We start from the raw sequence: 18,575 nt of genomic DNA on the forward strand, positions 1-18,575 counted from the left end.
GATTCTGTCATACCTATTGTGCCACTAAAAAGCTTTCATTAAATCACTTCTATTAAATGTCCTGTCTAACTGCCAGTCTTCCCGGAAACCTCTCTCTTCCAGTGATTGCCTCCTCGGTAGTCTCTGAATCATCCTTCTCTCTCTTCCTCATTGCCTTCACTTAGGGTGAGAAAATTTCATGAGACACCTCCAAACAGTCAAAACAGCATCGATTATGTAGTGAAATTGAAAACCAAAACTAAGCCATCCCATTTTTCTGCACCACCAGCTCTCTCCTGCCAACAAGTGTATTAATGAGATTTCAGTATCGATCGATTCAAGAGCCAAACGGAAATGAGATCCATCCCCTGGATGCAGATGTAGCCACAGCATCCAGAGAGCACTACCCGGAGGTGGAGCTCTAGGAAGAGCTGCGTCTCAGTGACCTGCCTTCACCACCTCCTTCCAGATGCCACCACCTTCTCTGAGGCAACTCAGACCAGGGGAGGGAGAGCAGGACTGCAGTTCTTACCCGCCAGTTAAACTAAATAAAGGGTTCTGCTCCCACCCACTCGTGCATTTTGAATCTGCACAGTGGCCGGTCCCAGTCCAGCTCTGTGCTTTATGTATGCTGCAAATAAAAATCTGGAGGGGTTTAAGGAGTAACTGAGCAATGCAGAATAAAAACTAGACAAGGACATCAGATGCGTAGGACAAACGGCTGCCTGTAAAGTGCTGTGGAAAGACACGGTTGCATATAGATTTGGCATTCTAGAATTATAGTAAGGAGTGTTTGTCATGGTTCTTTTGAATAACAAAGGTGTTATGACATGCCAGGACCCAGAATCATTGCAGAATATTGCATTCTGCAGACTCTCTGCTTTCAAATAAGCCTGTCGTACACAGACATTTTACAAACTGTCACCAAGCTATCTCAGAGATGAGCTATAACACTAAGGATTTGACAGCTTGCAGTCATTCAAAACATGATAACTACAGAGTGTCAAAACATCAGTGAACAGTTTTGCAAAAGTGTAGAGATACTTACAAATCAGCTTTTGACACCTCTGTAAGACAGGATGGTAATGCAGGTTCTGGTAGAAGTACATATGTTCTGACTGCCTGGAATCCTCCTCCATATTCCAAACAAGGTATTGATCATTTCTGAATGTAAAACTCATTAAGTAACTGCTAGTAGGTGGGGCCACAAATATTGTTTCACTCTAGATATGGCTGTACCTCACTGACTGGAAAACAGATTTCTAAGAATTGCATGTAAAATACTTTGCGATTCAGAACAAGGAACACATCATTGCACCAGATTCCTACAGATTACCTTAATTTCCACTTAATCAGCTGCCTTGATGCTCTGAGATAACATACATTCAGAATGAGGCATCTCAAGAATATTTCAGAATCTGTCTGATTCAGCTGGAGTCAATGTTGACAAAAACACAGAAACAAACCTCAAAAAATCATCTGTTTTCATCGTAACACTCACTGATTCAAATGCTTTAATACTGCTTGTCTCCTACTCCCTTATCTCTGCTCACATTTGCCCTTCTTGTAAATGAAAAGAGGTCTCTGCAGTTTATTGCCCAAATATCACTTTTTGGCTTCTGATCCTTTTACAGGCTTCTCTTTTCCCTTTCCTTTTCCTTTCTTTTCCATCTTTCTTTTTTTCATTAGATTCTTAAGTGTCAGGAAAGGTCCAATCCCCTTCTGGTTCATCAACCCACGCTACAAACTTCGGATCTGGAAAAGAGAGAAGAACAATCTGGTTACCTGGAGGAAAAGGGTAAAAGCAAACAGTCATGTAGAACAGTATTACTGGTGGATATTCTTGATGCAAAAAGGCAGGCATATTGTGGTCTCAAAAAAACCCCTTTTATTCCGTATTAGACTACATTGTTTGCAGCTGAGGTAGACTGCCAGCCACCTGACTTTTCTTTTACTCTGTGTGTTATTTTTTGCAAGAGGAGTTTCTTACCAGGGAGGACACTAACACTGTAGTCCTTCAGACCCTTTGATTAGAGCAGTAAATGACTATGTCTACACATCTTTAAATGTCACCTTTTAGTTCAGAAGAACAGTTTGGGAGAAACACATTAGTTCATGAAGAAATTACAGACATTACAGAAAGAGAGGAATAATTTCATTTCAGAAGAATCAAAGACTGAGGATTTGCCTTTCCTTCCTTCTTGCCCTGTATTTTTTCTGAGCAAATTACTTCTATGGCCCACTGGTAATACAAACTGATGTTCTTTTGGGGAAAAAAAACCAAACAAAACCACACAAAAAATGTGTTTTGTTCAATGTGTTTGCACAATGGATCTTCAACTCTCTACAGTCAAAATACAGTCAGCAAGACTGGAAAATGCCACCTGCAGTTTGTTTCATCTATAAGCAATGCCTGGACTTAGAGGATCTGCCTCGTTTTTAGACACAGTAACCCTTCCACTGGACAGGGAACTAAGGGAAGCTCCATTGCAAGCTGTAAGGGCTGTTCTGACCCTGCTGACTGTGGCCTGGCGGGGCAGTGGCAGCCTTCTGGAACGTTTTTGAATGATGCCCAGTGCTGTATTTCCTGATGGTTCCCTGTATCCTACCTTAACGTGATCAGTGACAGAAGTACTGCGCTGCCATAGCTGATGGAAGCAGTGCTTTAAGACATTTTTGATGTTGCATCGAGTGCCCCGTAGGTTGTTCTGCAAAGTATCTATTACTAAAACCACAGCTTTGTATGTGTATTGTGCTGGCTTTCTTAACACCCCTGTCGTTAAGTTCATGGCCTTTTTATACCTTTTTTCCCTTAAGTATTCCCAGATGGCAGATGTCCCCTGACAGCACATTTCAATTGGGGGTCTGTCATAGGGTTCCCATCCACAAGGACCAGCTCCAGCTGCTGAAGACTGTCCAGATCCTCCGGCAGCCGGGACAGGTGGTTGTTCTGAACAAGCAGTTTTTGCAAACCTGAACACGCAAAAGCAGAGAGCTGCAGCACAAAGAACAGGAATGATGAGGAGCATTCCTGCGTGCTCCCCATAAACAGCACATGGATGAGGCACAAACAATTCAGTCTGTGCATGTCATGAATGTGTGTATTGAACATCTCACCAGAGCATTTAAAATTCAAAGTATCTGCTCCCAAGTATAGAAGGACGGGACTCGGGCTCTCCTAGCAAAGCATTTACTTCACTAGGTAAAGACTATTCACCTGGCAGCCAGGTGGCCAAATCCAGCTTTCAAAAGTCCTGCTCATCGTACACCAACAGTGCTAGTGAACTAAGCCACACAGAAGTGCAATGAACTGGGGAAGATGGAAAGACTGGGCTGGGGAGCATCCCCAGAGAGCTGGTTCTGCACCACCCCCCTGGGGTCACTGGTGCTGACCCAGCGGGTCTTCTCACATCACGGGGTCTGCTTGGAGCTGAGCTCTGAGAAACACCCTTTTCCTTGGACTCCTGAGGGTGAGATGGGTCACGGGGGAGGACCTCCTGTCCACTTGGCTTGGGCACAGCACTTCCCCCACCCTCCCAGTTCCTAACTTTTATCCTATTTGGCTCCCTTACAATTACAGGATGAGCTCTAAATGATCCACTGCATTTCTTCCTTCCCTTCTCTCCCTCCTTCTTCCAGAATGCTTACTGGTACTTGTGTCGTTAAGGCTACAAACACAAAGACTATTTTTCACCTTGTATTTGGCATACAGAGTCTGGGAGCTGTTTAAGGAGATTGTTGCGACAGTCGAGTATTTTTCAAGTGGGTCAATGAGCCGGTGGCTGCGGGCAGGTACTCCAGACAATTATTCTCTATATGCAGTTCTTTCAGATTCTGGAAAATATGTGTGCATAGCTTTTAATAATTAACGGACTTTTCCTTAGCTTCATATATAATCAATGTACAGAGAATATCAGTAAGTGCAGAAGTAAGGTTTATAAACTGAGCTATCGTTAGGATGACTACTAAACACAGAGAGACAACGTGAATTTCAAACACTGAGTTTTGATATTATTTCTGTTCTGAGAGCCCTGATGCTGCACCATGTACCTAAAGAGATCAGGAGAACCTTCAGTCCTGCATTTGGGAGCAGCTGAAGTCCACGGAAGTGCCATGCCGCAACAGACCAAGATCTTCCCCCTCTATTGCTCCTACCTGCAATTTGCTGATGTCTACTGGCAGACTTGTGAATTTAATTCCTTTTTCTTGTCCCAGGTATAATCTCTCTAATGGCTCCAGGAGAAAGACTGCATTTGGAAAGATACTGAATTGGTTTTCAGACAGGCTAAGGCATTTCAAATTTGTCAGTTCTTTCACCTCCTCAGGTATCTAGACACAGTCATTAAAAAGATACATTATGTCTATTAAACAGTAATCTTTGGGATTCTGTTTTTAGGGAAAAATCTCCAAGAAAATGCTGTGGAGCTGCATTACTGTTGATGGATGAACGCAGAATATTCTGCTCATTAATGTAACATTATCCCTCACAGTATGGTGGAAATTTTGGCAAAAAAAATCCATGTTGTTTCCTCTGCTGGAAAGATTTCTTATGGGGTTAATTTTATTTCTTAGCAGAAACATTAGTCTGCTTCTTCATTTCCTTTGTATGCACAGTGCAGGGAAGAATAATTTAAATGAATGAAATCTGAAAGTGATGCTTTTGCATAAATTACTACTTCTGTAAATGTAACCTTCAAGAAGAAAATTGCACAAGTGAAAGTCTCCTTGGAAAAGAAGCATTGCATTATATAAAAAGGAAGGTATATTCTGAGCCCTAAAATGAGTATGTCCATGAATACTGTTACATTTATAATAGCACAGCTTTAGGGTACATAATTGTTCATTATCAAATGAACAGCAAATGTTAATGATGTTAAAGGCATTGACAATATCACATTCATTTTTAAATTGCCTTCTGCTCTGTTTCAGTTTGTGACGTATCGATTCTACGCAAATGCAGCTCTTATTTTCCAGTGTACACAGAAAAAAAGATGCAAATGACTGAAGCAGTCCCTCCAGTCAGTATTTCGTCTTTAAGATTAACACAAAGGTCAGTGTTTCAGGTTCTTGCTTTTTCCTCCCTGCCTGAATACTCAGATGTCAGTGATAATGAGTAACCCAGGCTCAGGTGCATACCAGGTGGAACATGCCTTCTCACTGCAGTAGGGAAAGGTGGCACTTGGCTGTTATGAAGAACTTAGATTTTGCAAAAGGGAGGTATCAATAAAACAAAAATAAAAACAAAGGAACAAATACCTTCTGTATCTGATTGCCATCCAGGGCCCATACTTCCAGATTTTTCATATTCTTTTAGGAATCTCATCAAAGCAATTTTCACTCAGATCTAGTATCCTGACACTGGTTAATCTGGTGAAAGACCTGGGTACTGTGCGCAGTCCGGTGTTCCTCAGATAAACACGGGAAAGGGACGGCCAGCAGCAGATCTGACGTGGGAACTTCTCCAGGCTGTTGGCGGACAGTCTGAGTACTCTCATTTCGGTGAGATTCTTCAAATCTGGGGGAAGCTTGTGCAGGAGATTATGAGACAGATCCAGCACAGCCAGCTTCTGGCAGTGTTGCAGTGTAGGAGGAATGGAGGATAAGTTATTAAAAGCTAAAAATAGCTTAACTAAGTTTGTCAAAAAGCCTATCTCTTCTGGGATGAAACCGATTAGGTTTTGTTCCAGATCTATTATTTCTAAATTAGCAATCTGACAAAGCTCCTTGGGAAAACTTTTAAATCTATTTTTCTGGAGGTAAATTTCCTTGAGTTTTGTCAGGTTCACTATTTCTTTAGGCAGACACTTGAGATTATTGTCAGAAAGGCCAAGCAGTTCAACATGATGCAGGTATTCACAGATCTGCACTGGGATTTCATGCAAGTTTGTTTTATAGAACCTGAGCTGACGAAGGGACTGCAACTTGCTGATTACTGGCAGTGAACTACAAGAGAGGGGATTGTTACTTAAATCTAAGCTCAGAAGACATTTCAGCTCCCCGAGTTCTTCACATATGTCCTGTATGTGATTCTGATCCAAGTAGAGGACCTTCATGTGCCTCAGGCGATTGATGTCTCTGGGGATGCTTACGATCAGGTTCTTTTCCATGTGCAGCTCTTCCAGATATTCTAGACTCAAGACCCCTGACGAGATGGTTCGCAGTTGCTTGTTGGCTAAATCGATGAAAAATATCCTGTCTGTGACGCGTGTGGGAGAAAGAGCTTCATTCTCTGGCACTGGTGTTTCTTGTGCAGTCTGATCATGGTCATCCTCAAAACCAACAGAGTCAGCTTTTGGGCTCTGAGTGCCCCCTGCGCTGGCCTCCTGGCTCTGCTGAGACTCCGCCATCCCTGCTCCTTATTTTTAATTTCGGAAGAGAAAAAAATTAAAAATAACAGTACTCAAAGACCTTCCTATGCTAAATAAATACTGGCAGAATTCAGCATTTGGGGACAGGTTCTAGTCTCAACTGTACCCCTGCAAAAAGCTGCTTGTGTTCACTGAGATCAAATCCTGCAGTCCATAGAGCAGGATCATATCTTTGAATCCCGGTGCATCCTGAAGTGCCCCAACAGCCCAATTCGGAGGGTGAGCTTGTGAAGTGAGGGGAGCTGGACAAAGCAACCTCCTTGAGTCTTGAAGGCCTATATTTACAAACACTGACTGAGATCTGTCTTCAGCTATGCTGATTGTAAAACTGGAAGAGTCCTATTGTGAAAAGGTGGCACCTTCTTCTGTAAGACTTGGTGGTTTCTGAGCCAGAGAGATGCCGGTGAATCTGGTATTTGATAACCCTCAAAGCTGTACTGTTGCTGAGAGCGAAAGAGTGAGAGGTGGGAAGGGGCGACTACCTGAGCAACCTCTGATGTCTGCACGGAAGAAACATTTCAGCTGACATTTAAAGAACATAAGAGAGGAAGTGGAGGTCGAGAGGCAGCTGCCTGTCATCTCCCACCTCACGCCCTTTTCTCTGCTGCCGTAACAGCGCTGGGAGGACGTCGCCTTTCCAGAGATGGGTGGTTTCCAGGTGCCACCAGGACAAGGAGGAAGAACTGAGCGACCACCGTGGGGACAGACCCATGCTGGGCTTCCCAGTCTAATTCAGATGTTGCACGAGGGTATTTTCTTTTTTATTGTCTATGAGTTCAGTACTCGGGCGTGAGCCCCACACGCCGTGGGACAGGAGAGCGTGCGGCCCCAGCCCACCCCTCCTGCGTACGAGGGCAGTAGTGAAGTCACTAGAAGGATTTATTCGGTGGAAAGGACTGGCACAGGCACCTTTGAAGTAACCGCTAATCTGTGTAACCACGGAAATTTTTGCAAAGGCTCCTCGGCGACCGCGGGCAGACCACTAAGTAAATACTCTGGGGGTGACTGAGGGCAGCTCCCCTCCCGTCCCTGCAGAGGCTGGGCACCAGCGATGCGGCCAGGCCTCCGCCGTGGGGAGGGCCCAGCACCGCAGCGGGGTGGGGCGGCGGCGGGGCCTCCTGCCAGGGCCCCGAGCTGGGCCTGGCCACCTTCCCGCTCCCTCTTGGTGGAGCGCCCGGGACAGCCTCCTTGGAAACGGGCTCCGTTACCAAACGTTATTGACCTTGGAGCAGCCTGGCTCGGCCGTGGGGCAGAGCTCGCCCGTGGGCCGGTCACCGCGGGGAGAGGGCACAGCCGTTGATCGCTCAGGTAGGCCTGCAGAGGTTGGGGGCCCAGCTGCTTTACAGGGAAAAACGACCTGCCTGTATGAATATTAATTCTCTGTTAGCTCAGATCCTGTGTGATGGCGGATCAGGAACACATCCAGAAATCCACATTTTTTCCTCATGCTTTTCCTGTCTGTCTGTGTCTATCTCTTACTCTTGTGTTGCATACCAAGAGCTGTAACCCTTTTCAGACCAAGCCCATGTTTATTGTTACGCAGAGCCCAGCGCTTGGGTCCATGGTGATGTTGCTAGGCTGCTGTAAAGATGCAGTAACACTTTGTTTTGTTTTCCAGCAGGTCATGTCAGTTCATCCAGATCTTCACCAGCACTATGTGCAGGCCTGCCAAAACTTGGGCCAACCTGAAAACCCCTTCATTGCTCATGTGCTTCAAGAAGCTGATAAAAATGATAAAATGTAAGGAAATAACAAACAGCCTGTTTCAGATGCTTCTGAAAGCCTTAAACAAGATAGCAGGACAAGGGATTGAAGAATGAGAAAGTTCATGCAGTTTCAGGCTTAAACGCAAATCATATTTAGCATTTACTGCTGAAGTTCTGGTTTGACTCATCTTGACATCATCTTGGCAGAGGTTTGTAGCTACATATCCCTTCTGGGCAGCTTTACAAGCAGTGAAATTAAAAAAAGTGAAAAATGTACAGGATGGTGCCTTTGTGTCCCTTAAAGAAGCCAAACCCAGTATCTAGTCATCCTAACCCCCTTCCTTTCGTCTCCCTCCTGTTTAAAAAGCCTCAGCTGCATCCAGTTAGCTTCCAGCTGGTAATGCTTCCCTGAACTGTCTCTGAATCCTGCCAAGGTATTAACCACCCAAATTCTCTCTCATTATGTGGCTAGGTAGGGCTTCCTCTCAAGGATGCTCCTGGGGTCAAAGTTAATTGTCCTCTGCAGAGAAAACCTGAGAAAATACAGCGTAGTGAAATGGTTTGTGTTAGGTTTTGATCCTGAGGGCAGGGTAAAGTAAGTAAAGGAAAGTGAAAAAGTAAAAAGGAGATGATGAGGTAACATCCAGGATAGTCTTTATTTCCATCTACCTTCCCCTCATCTTGCTTCTTCCTGCTTTCCGTGCACGTGTGCTAAGCGTGGTCTTGCAGCTGTGCAGTGTCTTCAGAATATCAAAAAGGACAGTGCTGAGGTACAGCTTGAATCACGTCGTCTGTCATGGTGTTACCAAAGGCAGCGGCAGCAGCTAACTGCATGCAACCACATCAGTGAGGGCAAGCATGGATCCACTTCTTATCTGGAGAGAGAATTCATTTTTCTCTATCATTTTACTTCTCCCCATGTGCTTACATTTTTATGTTCCAGCAGATGGGCAAAAGGGATCACACTAAAAATAGCTGGAAATAATCATCTAGTGCCTGTGCAGAGAGTGACAGATGACGATCTTCAGGTTCTTGCCTCTGTCTTACACAATACCGTATTTGTCACAGGTAAGCTTTTTTCATGTATGTTTGTTGCTAATCTAAGAAAACATAAGCAGTCTTGATTTCAGCCTTAGTTCATCTTTATTTCTTTTTGTTTAGAGATCAGTTAATTGTAGATACGCATCTGTCACATTCTTCATTCTTCATCTTTTTCAGGTTTGGATCTTAGGTGTAATGTATTGACTGATGCTGGAGCAAAGCACATGGCAACATTCCTCCAGGTGCCAAAATTATGTTTGTCATTCAGCAACTTAAAATTTATTTGGCTATGATAATATTTATCTGTGGTAAATTGGAGACAAGAATGCATTTGTTTGGCAAAATTCCGTTCATTTTGACTTTCACATCCAAATCCATCCCACCAGAATCTCCGACTGTATTCTCTGGGGACATCTTTAAATGTCTGGTAGAAAACGGTTGGACATTTGGCGAGGGTATCAGGAAGAAAGAACAGTGGAATAAACTGTGGGGCTTTTAGGCTTACAGTTCAGTTCAGCAAAGGAGGGAATGGTAGTGTCAAGTGTGCCAGGGCCTTTGTTTTAGATACTTTATCATATCTGTTAGTCTTTTTGTAGGTCTAAATATAGGAAACTTTTTAATGCTGCCTTTCTGTTATTGTCAGCACTGGAATACAGATGGAAAATGGTGAGTTGCCGCTCTGTGCCTGGGTTCCTGGAGCTCAGGGAGGGCCATTAAGTTCACAAAATGCCTGCAGGTCTGCATCTGAGCTTGACCACCTGCCTCGTTTGGCTGTGCTGAGCACACGGGTTCCCAGGTGGTTTCTGTAAGCCCCATGAGGACCTACACACTACACTTTTTTCTGCCTTTCCATCATCATCTGATGTACTTTGGCGTTCTTTAACTACTTCTGCAAACCAGGGGCTGCCTGAAATGCAGCGAAGGACAAAGGTTTTGAGTAGGTGTATGATGCAGCTCCTTTTTGAAAAATGCAGGCATGCTCTGAAAAAAAAGTCTCGTTGCTTTCTGCTTTGTTTGTTCCTAAGGAAAACTCCACTCTGCGGTACCTTAACCTGATGCTTAATGATATTGGCACAAGTGGAGCAGTGCTGATAGCGAAAGCACTCCATGTGAGTATTTGTCTGGGAGTTGTAGACAATGGCATCTCGTTTGATAGTTTTGCTTTTGATGAACAGTACTAGCTGTCCTGCCAACATCAGAGCTGGCTGAAAGGGCCCTCTGTCTTCAGTCCATTCAGCTTTTTGCTGTATCACAGGGATTGCTTGTTTTCCCAAGGCAGACTTCAGAAATCAGATTTCACACAAGAGAAAGTTGCACTGTGCTGCCATTAACACTTAATTATCACAACTATCGCAGCTGGATTTTTCTGTGTGAAAAATGCTGTGCTATGCTATAGGATATATAATGCCATTGTTTTTTTCCTTTTTTTTTTTTTTAAAGTTGTATTAAATTTGCCTGTACCTTGATGTCAATATTTGTCTTGACTCAAGACGTCTGAGACATGTTTTCAAAACTTTGCCTTACAGCAGCAGCATAAAAACATGTTTGTTATTTTTAATGTGGTTTCCCAAGGAAATGAGGCTTGTGTGTACGATTGGTTGTGTTTATGAAATGAGACTCACGTGAGCTCTTGCTTCCTCCTTCATAGTCTTTGAACTCTGCACTGATTTCAACTAAATTTGACTGGCCTCCAAAACGCTGGGGTTGTACAGTAGATTGTACAACACTGGGCTTGTGAGCAACCCCCAAAGCTCTTTGTGCAGCCCTGTGGTAGCGTTTGCTGGGTTTGCAGAGCGGGCGGGTGGCAGGACCCAACCAGCCAGGCAGCCCCTTGGCTGCGTGGGGCAGGGGGGACCCGGGGGCGAAGAGGGGGTGCTCCTGAGGGAGGGAGGGGAAGGAGATGCTGTAGGGAGATACCACAGCGGAGGAAGGTGTACTGGGGACATGTGGAAGACATTAGTTCTGCTGCTCGCAGAACTACTTCTTTTGTAATCACTTAATCAATCATAATCTCTGAGTGGTACTGAGGAGTTGAAAATACAAACCCACTCTGCATTGCATTTGGGGCTTTAACAGGGAATAGATATTTCATATCCATTGAAATTCTGTGGAGGGTGAGGGGAAACATGCTGGCTTTTCTAGACTTCTGAACAGAACTTTATATTACCAGAGAAGTCTCCAGTCCAGCAAAGACTTACACACTGGTTTGACTCTGCACCAAGTAGTCCTGCCGAAGGCGAGCGACTTCACTGAGCTTTGACTGGTCGTGTGATTTAAAAGACTATAAAAAATAATGCAAATAATTGTATTCTTGTTTAAAATACGCTTACTAGATTCAAATCAGTTTTCATATAACTTGCATTTCAGCTGCCAATTTAGGCAGAAATATCTGCCTGGATTATTTTCATGAGTGTGAAATTTGTGAACTTGGGAGAAACAAAAGTTTTCACATACTTGAGTTTTGCTTCTAGACTCTCATGTGTTTGATTCCGCTGTGGGGAGCCTGAGCCAACTGCTTAGTCAGTGTTATCACTTAGACACAATTATTCCAGAGGGATGTTTTGTCTTGGTGTGACAACCAGCAGGATTCACAGGAAAAAGGACAGTGTTGTTTTTCAGGCCATTTAAAAGGAATTGATTTTTTTTTTTTTTGTCCTTAATTTTGTCTAGAGGAATGAAACTCTGGTGTATTTGAGAATGACTGGGAACAAAATAGGAAACAAAGGTGGGATGTTCTTTGCTTCAATGCTACAAATTAATTCAACCTTGGAGAAACTGGATCTTGGAGACTGTGATATGGTGAGTAACCCAGTAAAATTATCAGCAATGACACAAGTCTTTCAAGGGTATTGCAAAGGTCCTGCAGTGCTTAGTTAGGGGGAAAATGCCACCTGTGATTTTACATTTTGTGATAGCTAGAGGTAACACGATATATAATATTGCAATGTGTACTTGGAAAGACATGTTGCGTAAAACACCTGTGAAGTCACACCTGATGATACATTAGAGCCGCCATGTCCCTGGGAATTCAGGTGCTTATCATAGAATCATAGAAGCTTGGCTTTCACATTTTCCAAGGTTTCTTTCTGCTATTCATTTTTGTTGTGCTAAGTCCTGTGTAATTCCTGTTGAAGAAAGGACTTCTTATTCCCTGGAGGTTCTTTTCCTTCTAAAGTGTGCAGTGCTATAACACCTGAAAGTCACCCAGTCCCATAGCTCTGTTGCTCCGGTCAGAGCTCGACCCATAAAGGACATAGGCACAAGAGTGCTGAATTGAGTAGAAAGGCATCCGATTTGATCTTAGATAACTTGCTGCCTCTTGGAGTTGGGCACGGAGACTTCTTACACAGTGCAGAGGGCAAGTCAGGAGGGTAGAAATGGGTCAAGGCACTAAGCAGGGCGCTTCCCACTCTAACCAGTGAAAGCCTGTGGGTGGCTTTTAAAAACTTGTGGGGTACATCAGGAGGGAGCAGCTGGAGCTGTGAACCTCCTCCTGGTGCAAGGTCCCGGCGCCCGACTGATGGTTTGTCCTTGTGTGATCACATCGGGGGGCTGGAAAATGGAAGTGGTTCTTCTCCCTGCCTGGGAGAGTTTGGTCCTGTATCTTGCCCTCGGGGAGAACGCTCTAACCAAGCTAGGAGTACGATTAAGATGGGCCACTCTCAGCCTTCCTGTTAAGGGTGTTCATCTTTCCAGGAGATAACGAAGTGTATGGTGGGCAGGAGGAGTAAGTTCGACTGTAACCTAACAGTTCTGACTAGCACCTGGAGGTAGGGAGAGACCTGGGGTCAGATGAAAATTTTATTATTATATTTGTTTCCTGAAATTACTGCATTTACTCCTAAACTAGAAGGGGGAATAGCTCACAGAAACTGTGAAGGGTGTTATGAAAACATAAAGAAGGGAAGTGTAGCCAGTGTAGGATTTATTTGAAAGCTTAATATGTTTACGCTTGGTAGGGAGTCGATAGAAAACTGATTTAAAATGAAATAGCTTTGGGTGTAGACCAGCCTAATTGGAAAATAATGTAAATATAAATTAGTGAGCAAGCGAGAAGGAAATACAAAAATCTGAACTGGCCTGTGTTCTAGACTCTCTCTCTAATGTACCACATTAATTCACATTTAGTATGAATTTACCTAGTGGATAAATGTTACCTAAGACTTTTACCAAAGACCTTAGGGAACACACACAAGCTGGTTTTAATTCATAAATCAGGAAAACCAAAATACAGGATCAATTAAATGGACAAGTATCTTTGAGATGCGTTATTCTTGCTCTTTATTTTCTGAGTTGCCAAATTTCATGGTCATTTGTACTTCTTAGTGTAATTCCACTCTATTATTCCACAGGGAGTTGGCATTGGTATTATCAGAAAATACATTGTGTCTGTAAGCACTTGCCTGCTGCACTTGCATCTCTCCAGAGCCTGTGGAGGCAGAAATAATAGTATTTCCAATCTGAGCTCATTTGATGTTTTTGATCTTCTGACAATCAATTCTAAGAAGGCATGGTAATTTGGTAGCTGGATCTATACGTTGGACAGGTTTCTCTAAAGAGTTTATTTATTTTCATTTCCAGGGTACGCAGTGTCTAATAGCAATAGCAACAGCCCTGACTCAGAACAAATCAGTCAAAGCGATAAACCTAAATCGTCCTTTACTATACAGCCAAGAGGTATGTGAGTGTTCTGTAGTGTCAGCTCAGTCAAAGAGAGAAGCATAAGTCAAGTCAGTACTGATGTATTTATGGACAGCTGAACTACACGGCTCTCTGGGTTTCCTTACGAAGTGAAGTAAACGGTTGCAGAAATATTCTTTTGCTTTTTCTGTGCCAAGTTTTGTGCAGTCACAGTCTGCCCCTTGTTAACTAGAAGGTAAATTTTTAAAAAATTTCTTTCTTGGTACATATGCCTTTGTTAAATAATGGGCTAATGGAGAGGGCTTGGTATTGGAGAACCAAGTATTCCTTCTGCTGTTACAGCATGGAGAGTTTTATGCCTCGTTCAGCACACTGAGGGAGAAATGCTGTTTAGCAGGAAATGAGGGGAAGAACAAAAGGCTGCTGTTTATCTGAGCAGTGCCATACAGAGCCTGCAGCCTGAAGAAGAAAGGCACACTTCAACAATATGCCATATTCACTGGGCTGTGTGGTTTTGTTGTTGCATTATGGGAACTTGAAGCATGAATTTAACAAGTGAATGAACCTCATCAATGTAAAACCTATGGTGCATTTGTTAGCCAAAACAAAGACACCAACCCTCCAAAACAATCAAGCACTAAAAAGGGAATCTGCAAGGCAGTGTTTGCTGGGGGCAGCACCGCAGGCCGCTGGACGCGTACGGGCGCGCGGAGCTGCGGGGCTTTTGCTTGCAGGCTTGCAGCTGCTGGGCATCGCTGGTCCTGCTGAAGTCTTGGCTGTAGAGCTGGTTGCGGTGGTGGTTTCACCAGACTGGCAGCAGGTGTCAGATGTCTGTGATAGGTACAGTATTTTCCTGATGGCAGGATAACAAAATTAAACTGTCATGAAGGCCAGATCTTCCTAAATCCCCAAAGGTGAATTCAACAGTTTGACCAGATTTTAGTTGTTTCTTTGCTACTCAGACAGGGCTTGATCTGCCTAAACCATTTTAGAAATAAATTTAAACTACTGCTCTTGGAAATATGGGCCATGAAGGGCCTGGTCTGTATCTGTGGGAGACTCTATTTGCCATTCTTCCCACCTTCAACTCTCTCATTTTCTGAGGCCTCTGGGTTGTTGCCTTATTTTTGACTCACAGTATTCACTCAGTTATTTTCTTAACTAAATGCAACAACTTCAAAGCGAACTTACTCTGTGTTACAGTGACAGGACAGCTTTTTTCCCATAGCAATCCTGTTTCTTTTTATGAAATAATAGATTAGCGTCATGACAAAATACCTTTAATGTTGGTGAAGACTGACTCAACCATTCAGTTTTTAAGAGCAACAACTGGGAGGAAAACTGATTAGACATAACGATTTAAACATTGATGCTCCTGACATTTGCAGAGATATATATATATATATATAAAATAGTACTGTAAATCTGCAAAGATCTTTCTGGTATTTTTATTTTTTTTATTTTCAGCATTATCATAACATTGTTTCCTGGCTATTTTTAATACAAAGCTGCAATATACAAAATAGGACACTACCGACGACCGAATTTTGCTGTTGGTTGTGCATCTCCCTTTTCCTCAAGCCAGACCATACCTTATCCTAAAGTACAGCTTAATAAAACTGAGTGTATGTTTTTAGGAAGAGACCACAGTTCATGTAGCTCTGATGTTGAAAAATAACTCTTCTCTTGTGGAACTACATTTGTGCAAGCACGAAATGAAAAACTTTGGTGTAGAGCAACTGTGTGAGGCACTGTATGAAAACGCCAGCCTGAGATACCTTGATCTTAGCTGGTAAGAGCCGTTACGTGACATAGCCCCGACTAACATTAGACGCTCATTTTCTTAGCACCCTTTGAAAAAAATGTGTGCATCTCTCTTTCAGTAATAAAATAACCCGTGATGGTGTAAAAATCTTGGGAGAACTTCTAAAGCGAAACCAAACCCTGGAAATCCTAGATCTTAGTGCAAACCGAATAGAAGATGATGGAGCCATCTACCTGAGTGACGCCTTGGCTTTGCACAACAGGACTCTTCGGGCGTTAGTATTTACGTAACCTCCCCGGAGGCTGCAGGTGTAACGGCTCAGACTAGGAGCAGCTCAGACTTTGCAGTGGCTGAACTGACATCAAACCTGTGTGTTTTGATGTTACCGATCAAAATGGAAAAGTCAGGAAGTTCCAAACTTTTTAGTCCATTTTTCTTTCTCGGGGAAAAAAAATGGGAATGACAGATTGGGTGGGAATGCCTCGTCTTCACCTTCCCACACTGCCAGCCCTACTCATAATTCATTTTATCCCTTTTTCCTTATACTTCCTTTTTTTCGTCTGGTACCCATTGCTGTGTGGCCTGACATACGCTTGTTCTTCTACGTCAGGGTTTTTTGGGGTTGACACTTAGATCAGTTTTGTAGTGGTTCATCTTACATGTGATTCACAGCTTTTACAGTCATTCTAAGGAGGGGGGAAGGCAATTAGATCTTATTAGTTCTTTTTGCGTCTTTAAAGCGTAGGCCCCTGTGGCGCGCAAACGAAAACAAACCAAGAGCTGTACATCTTCAGAATTTTAAGATAATCAGATTCCACGCAGGGATAAGGCACTATATTTGTTGATTCTGATCTTCAACACTTAAGAAAATCCTCTGTTTAAGTTAGCTTCCAGGTGAACCCAGAAGAGCTGTAATCCCTCCGTCAGGGTGTTTTTTGTAGCCCGTGTTAAACCGTGCGCCGGCAGGATGTAAAAGCTGATCAAAGGTGTTACCTGAAACCATTAGTTCTAAGTAGCAGACTGAGGAGGTGGCGGCTGCTAGGTGCCTCTGAAAGCTTTCCAGGTTCACTAATATAAAAATAACTGCCACTCCACAAAGATCAAAGCTTAGCCTGGATAAATGCCAAGGCTGGGGCTTCAAAGCAGACTAGAGATGAGACCTGGGCACCGCGCACTAAGTCACTGACGCTGAAGAACTAAATAGTGAAGAACCTGGCTGCACGCGTCATGGAAATGCCTTGAGAAATAGTACAAGTCCGTAGTCCAAACTGCCTTTAGCAACCTGAAAAAGATTTTATAGAAGGCCTGGACTTGATACAAATAAATAATTACCTTATTAATAACAAATATAAAATTTCAATATCCATATATGATATATAGTGATAAAATATGAAATAAGAATAAATCACAGTTAAACTCTTAGTTTTAACTGGGAGATGGGAATTCAGTGATTTGGCACAGATTTGCATAATTCTTTTCTCTGCTTATTAGGTTGTCAGTAGTAAGCAACAACATAAGCGGCAAAGGACTTGTAGCTCTTTCAGATGCAATGAAAACAAACATGGAACTTGCCTATATTTACATTTGGGGGAACAAATTTGATGAAGCCACCTGTATGGTAAGTGTTTGTTTCTGAACTCTTCTAAGAGGGTTGAGTTTTGTTTGTTTGTTCTAATTTGTTTTTACAGTCATTGGGAAGACTACAGCAATTGGTGAACAAGATACCTGGTTCACTCTGGGGTTTTTTAAAATAATTATAATATGGTGGTGCTGTAATTAGATTCGCTGGACATCAGCATACTGAAATGATCAAGTACTCACCTGTGGTGTGTTATCTTCTAGAGCCTTCACTGCAGTCAAAGTGGAGTATTATATGTCAGGTTCTTGTTCTTATTCATTTCAGGCATTTTCAGAATTAATTCAGACGGGCCGCTTGAAACTTAATTGTACAGACGTGGAACCGTATGAAGTGGATGGGCACGTTCACCTTGCGGAGCTCTCCCACGGCCTGAAGAAGCATTACTACTGGACACCGCGTTGTGGGGAGGTGACGAACAAAGATGCTAACGCCAGTCTGGCGATTGCGGCGGTTTCAGAACACTTGTGAGTGAGGTAGCGGCCAGATGCGCTCCATATGCTTCACGTTTTCCTATCTTGTTTCTAGTAAAATAGATTATATCAGGATCAAACTTGCCAAATGTTGTTTCTTCAGGGTCTTTAGTGTAGAAGGAATCTAACAACACTTGAAATGGCATTAGAGGTAAAATATCAAACCAGTGACCCTAAAATTTGTTGCTAAAAATGCCCAAGCTATTAAAAGCCTATTAATATGAAAATGCATTCATTTTGCTGCAGTCGTTTCTATTGCAGACTATATCTCCTTCGCCTTACCGTGATTAGCTGTAGTTCAGGGTTCCCAGGTGACAGATGAATTTAGTGCAATAACATGCCAAGAGGAAAACATTTTCACCACAGGATAGTGCACCGAGAGTGACACTAGGTATTCTCATCAGTAACAGGGAGTAGAACAGTCACTGCCTAGGGCCACGCGAAGAGGTCAGACTGCAGCAGCGCAGATGCATGAATTGAACTCCTAGCAGCTGAACTACTCCGCTCTATTTACGAGACCTTCTCAGATCAGGACTTTTGCCAAGTGCTTCTTATTTAAAAAAAGCTGCAGGGGCTGGCTCGGAGCAGCAGCAGAGCCGATGGATGGAACGCCATGACCACCGGGTCCTCTTCCACACGGCAGCTGCGGAGGAAGAGCTGCCCTTGCTCCTCCTGGGCCGTGCTCTCTGCAGTCAGGTTTCCAGGCAGCAGGGAGAACCCACAGGTAATGTCGCCGCATCTCTGCAGGCTGGAGCGCAGCCAGGCAGATCAAACTGGCAAAAGCTTCCACCCTGGACTGCCGCTGGGCAGCAGCTTTGCTTGACAGCAAATCAGCTATGCTGTAGAACAAGGCTCCTGTTGAAGCTGAGAGAGGTTTGGGTAAACCCGTTTGTTGCTGCTGCACTCTACATACTCTCTCCTTTTACTTAGTAATGGCATGCTTTTGATCTTTATCCAAGAGTGGCT

The 18,575-nt window shown here is 43.4% G+C and overlaps 2 protein-coding genes across 3 annotated transcripts; one reads left to right on the top strand and one right to left on the bottom strand.

Moving 5' to 3' along the window:
- Positions 1-1,760: 1,760 nt before the first annotated feature.
- LRRIQ4 (leucine rich repeats and IQ motif containing 4) lies at positions 1,761-6,332 on the bottom strand. The gene is given in 8 exon segments (XM_087739647.1): positions 1,761-1,764; positions 2,782-2,845; positions 2,848-2,952; positions 3,674-3,737; positions 3,739-3,813; positions 4,135-4,308; positions 5,236-5,282; positions 5,285-6,332. Coding segments are annotated over 8 exon segments (1,575 nt in total). The 5' UTR covers positions 6,327-6,332.
- Positions 6,333-7,458: 1,126 nt separating this feature from the next.
- LRRC34 (leucine rich repeat containing 34) lies at positions 7,459-17,656 on the top strand. Of its 2 annotated transcripts, XM_009475701.2 has the most exons (11): positions 7,459-7,655; positions 7,966-8,087; positions 8,997-9,121; positions 9,272-9,336; positions 10,120-10,203; positions 11,765-11,893; positions 13,676-13,771; positions 15,373-15,527; positions 15,619-15,774; positions 16,992-17,118; positions 17,404-17,656. In XM_009475701.2, the coding sequence occupies exons 2-11, from the start codon at positions 7,972-7,974 to the stop codon at positions 17,605-17,607; spliced, it is 1,257 nt and encodes a 418-aa protein (XP_009473976.1). In that variant the 5' UTR covers positions 7,459-7,655; positions 7,966-7,971; the 3' UTR covers positions 17,608-17,656. The 2 variants fall into 2 exon arrangements, with proteins under 2 accessions (XP_009473976.1, XP_087594925.1); XM_087738799.1 differs by lacking the exon at positions 7,459-7,655 and having other exon boundaries at positions 7,972-8,087; positions 9,000-9,121.
- The last annotated feature ends 919 nt before the right edge of the window (positions 17,657-18,575 follow it).

Source organism: Nipponia nippon, unplaced genomic scaffold (genome assembly GCF_047370975.1).
Source record: "Nipponia nippon isolate SJK-2023a ecotype South Korea unplaced genomic scaffold, ASM4737097v1 scaffold_7, whole genome shotgun sequence".
Lineage (NCBI taxonomy): Eukaryota > Metazoa > Chordata > Aves > Pelecaniformes > Threskiornithidae > Nipponia > Nipponia nippon.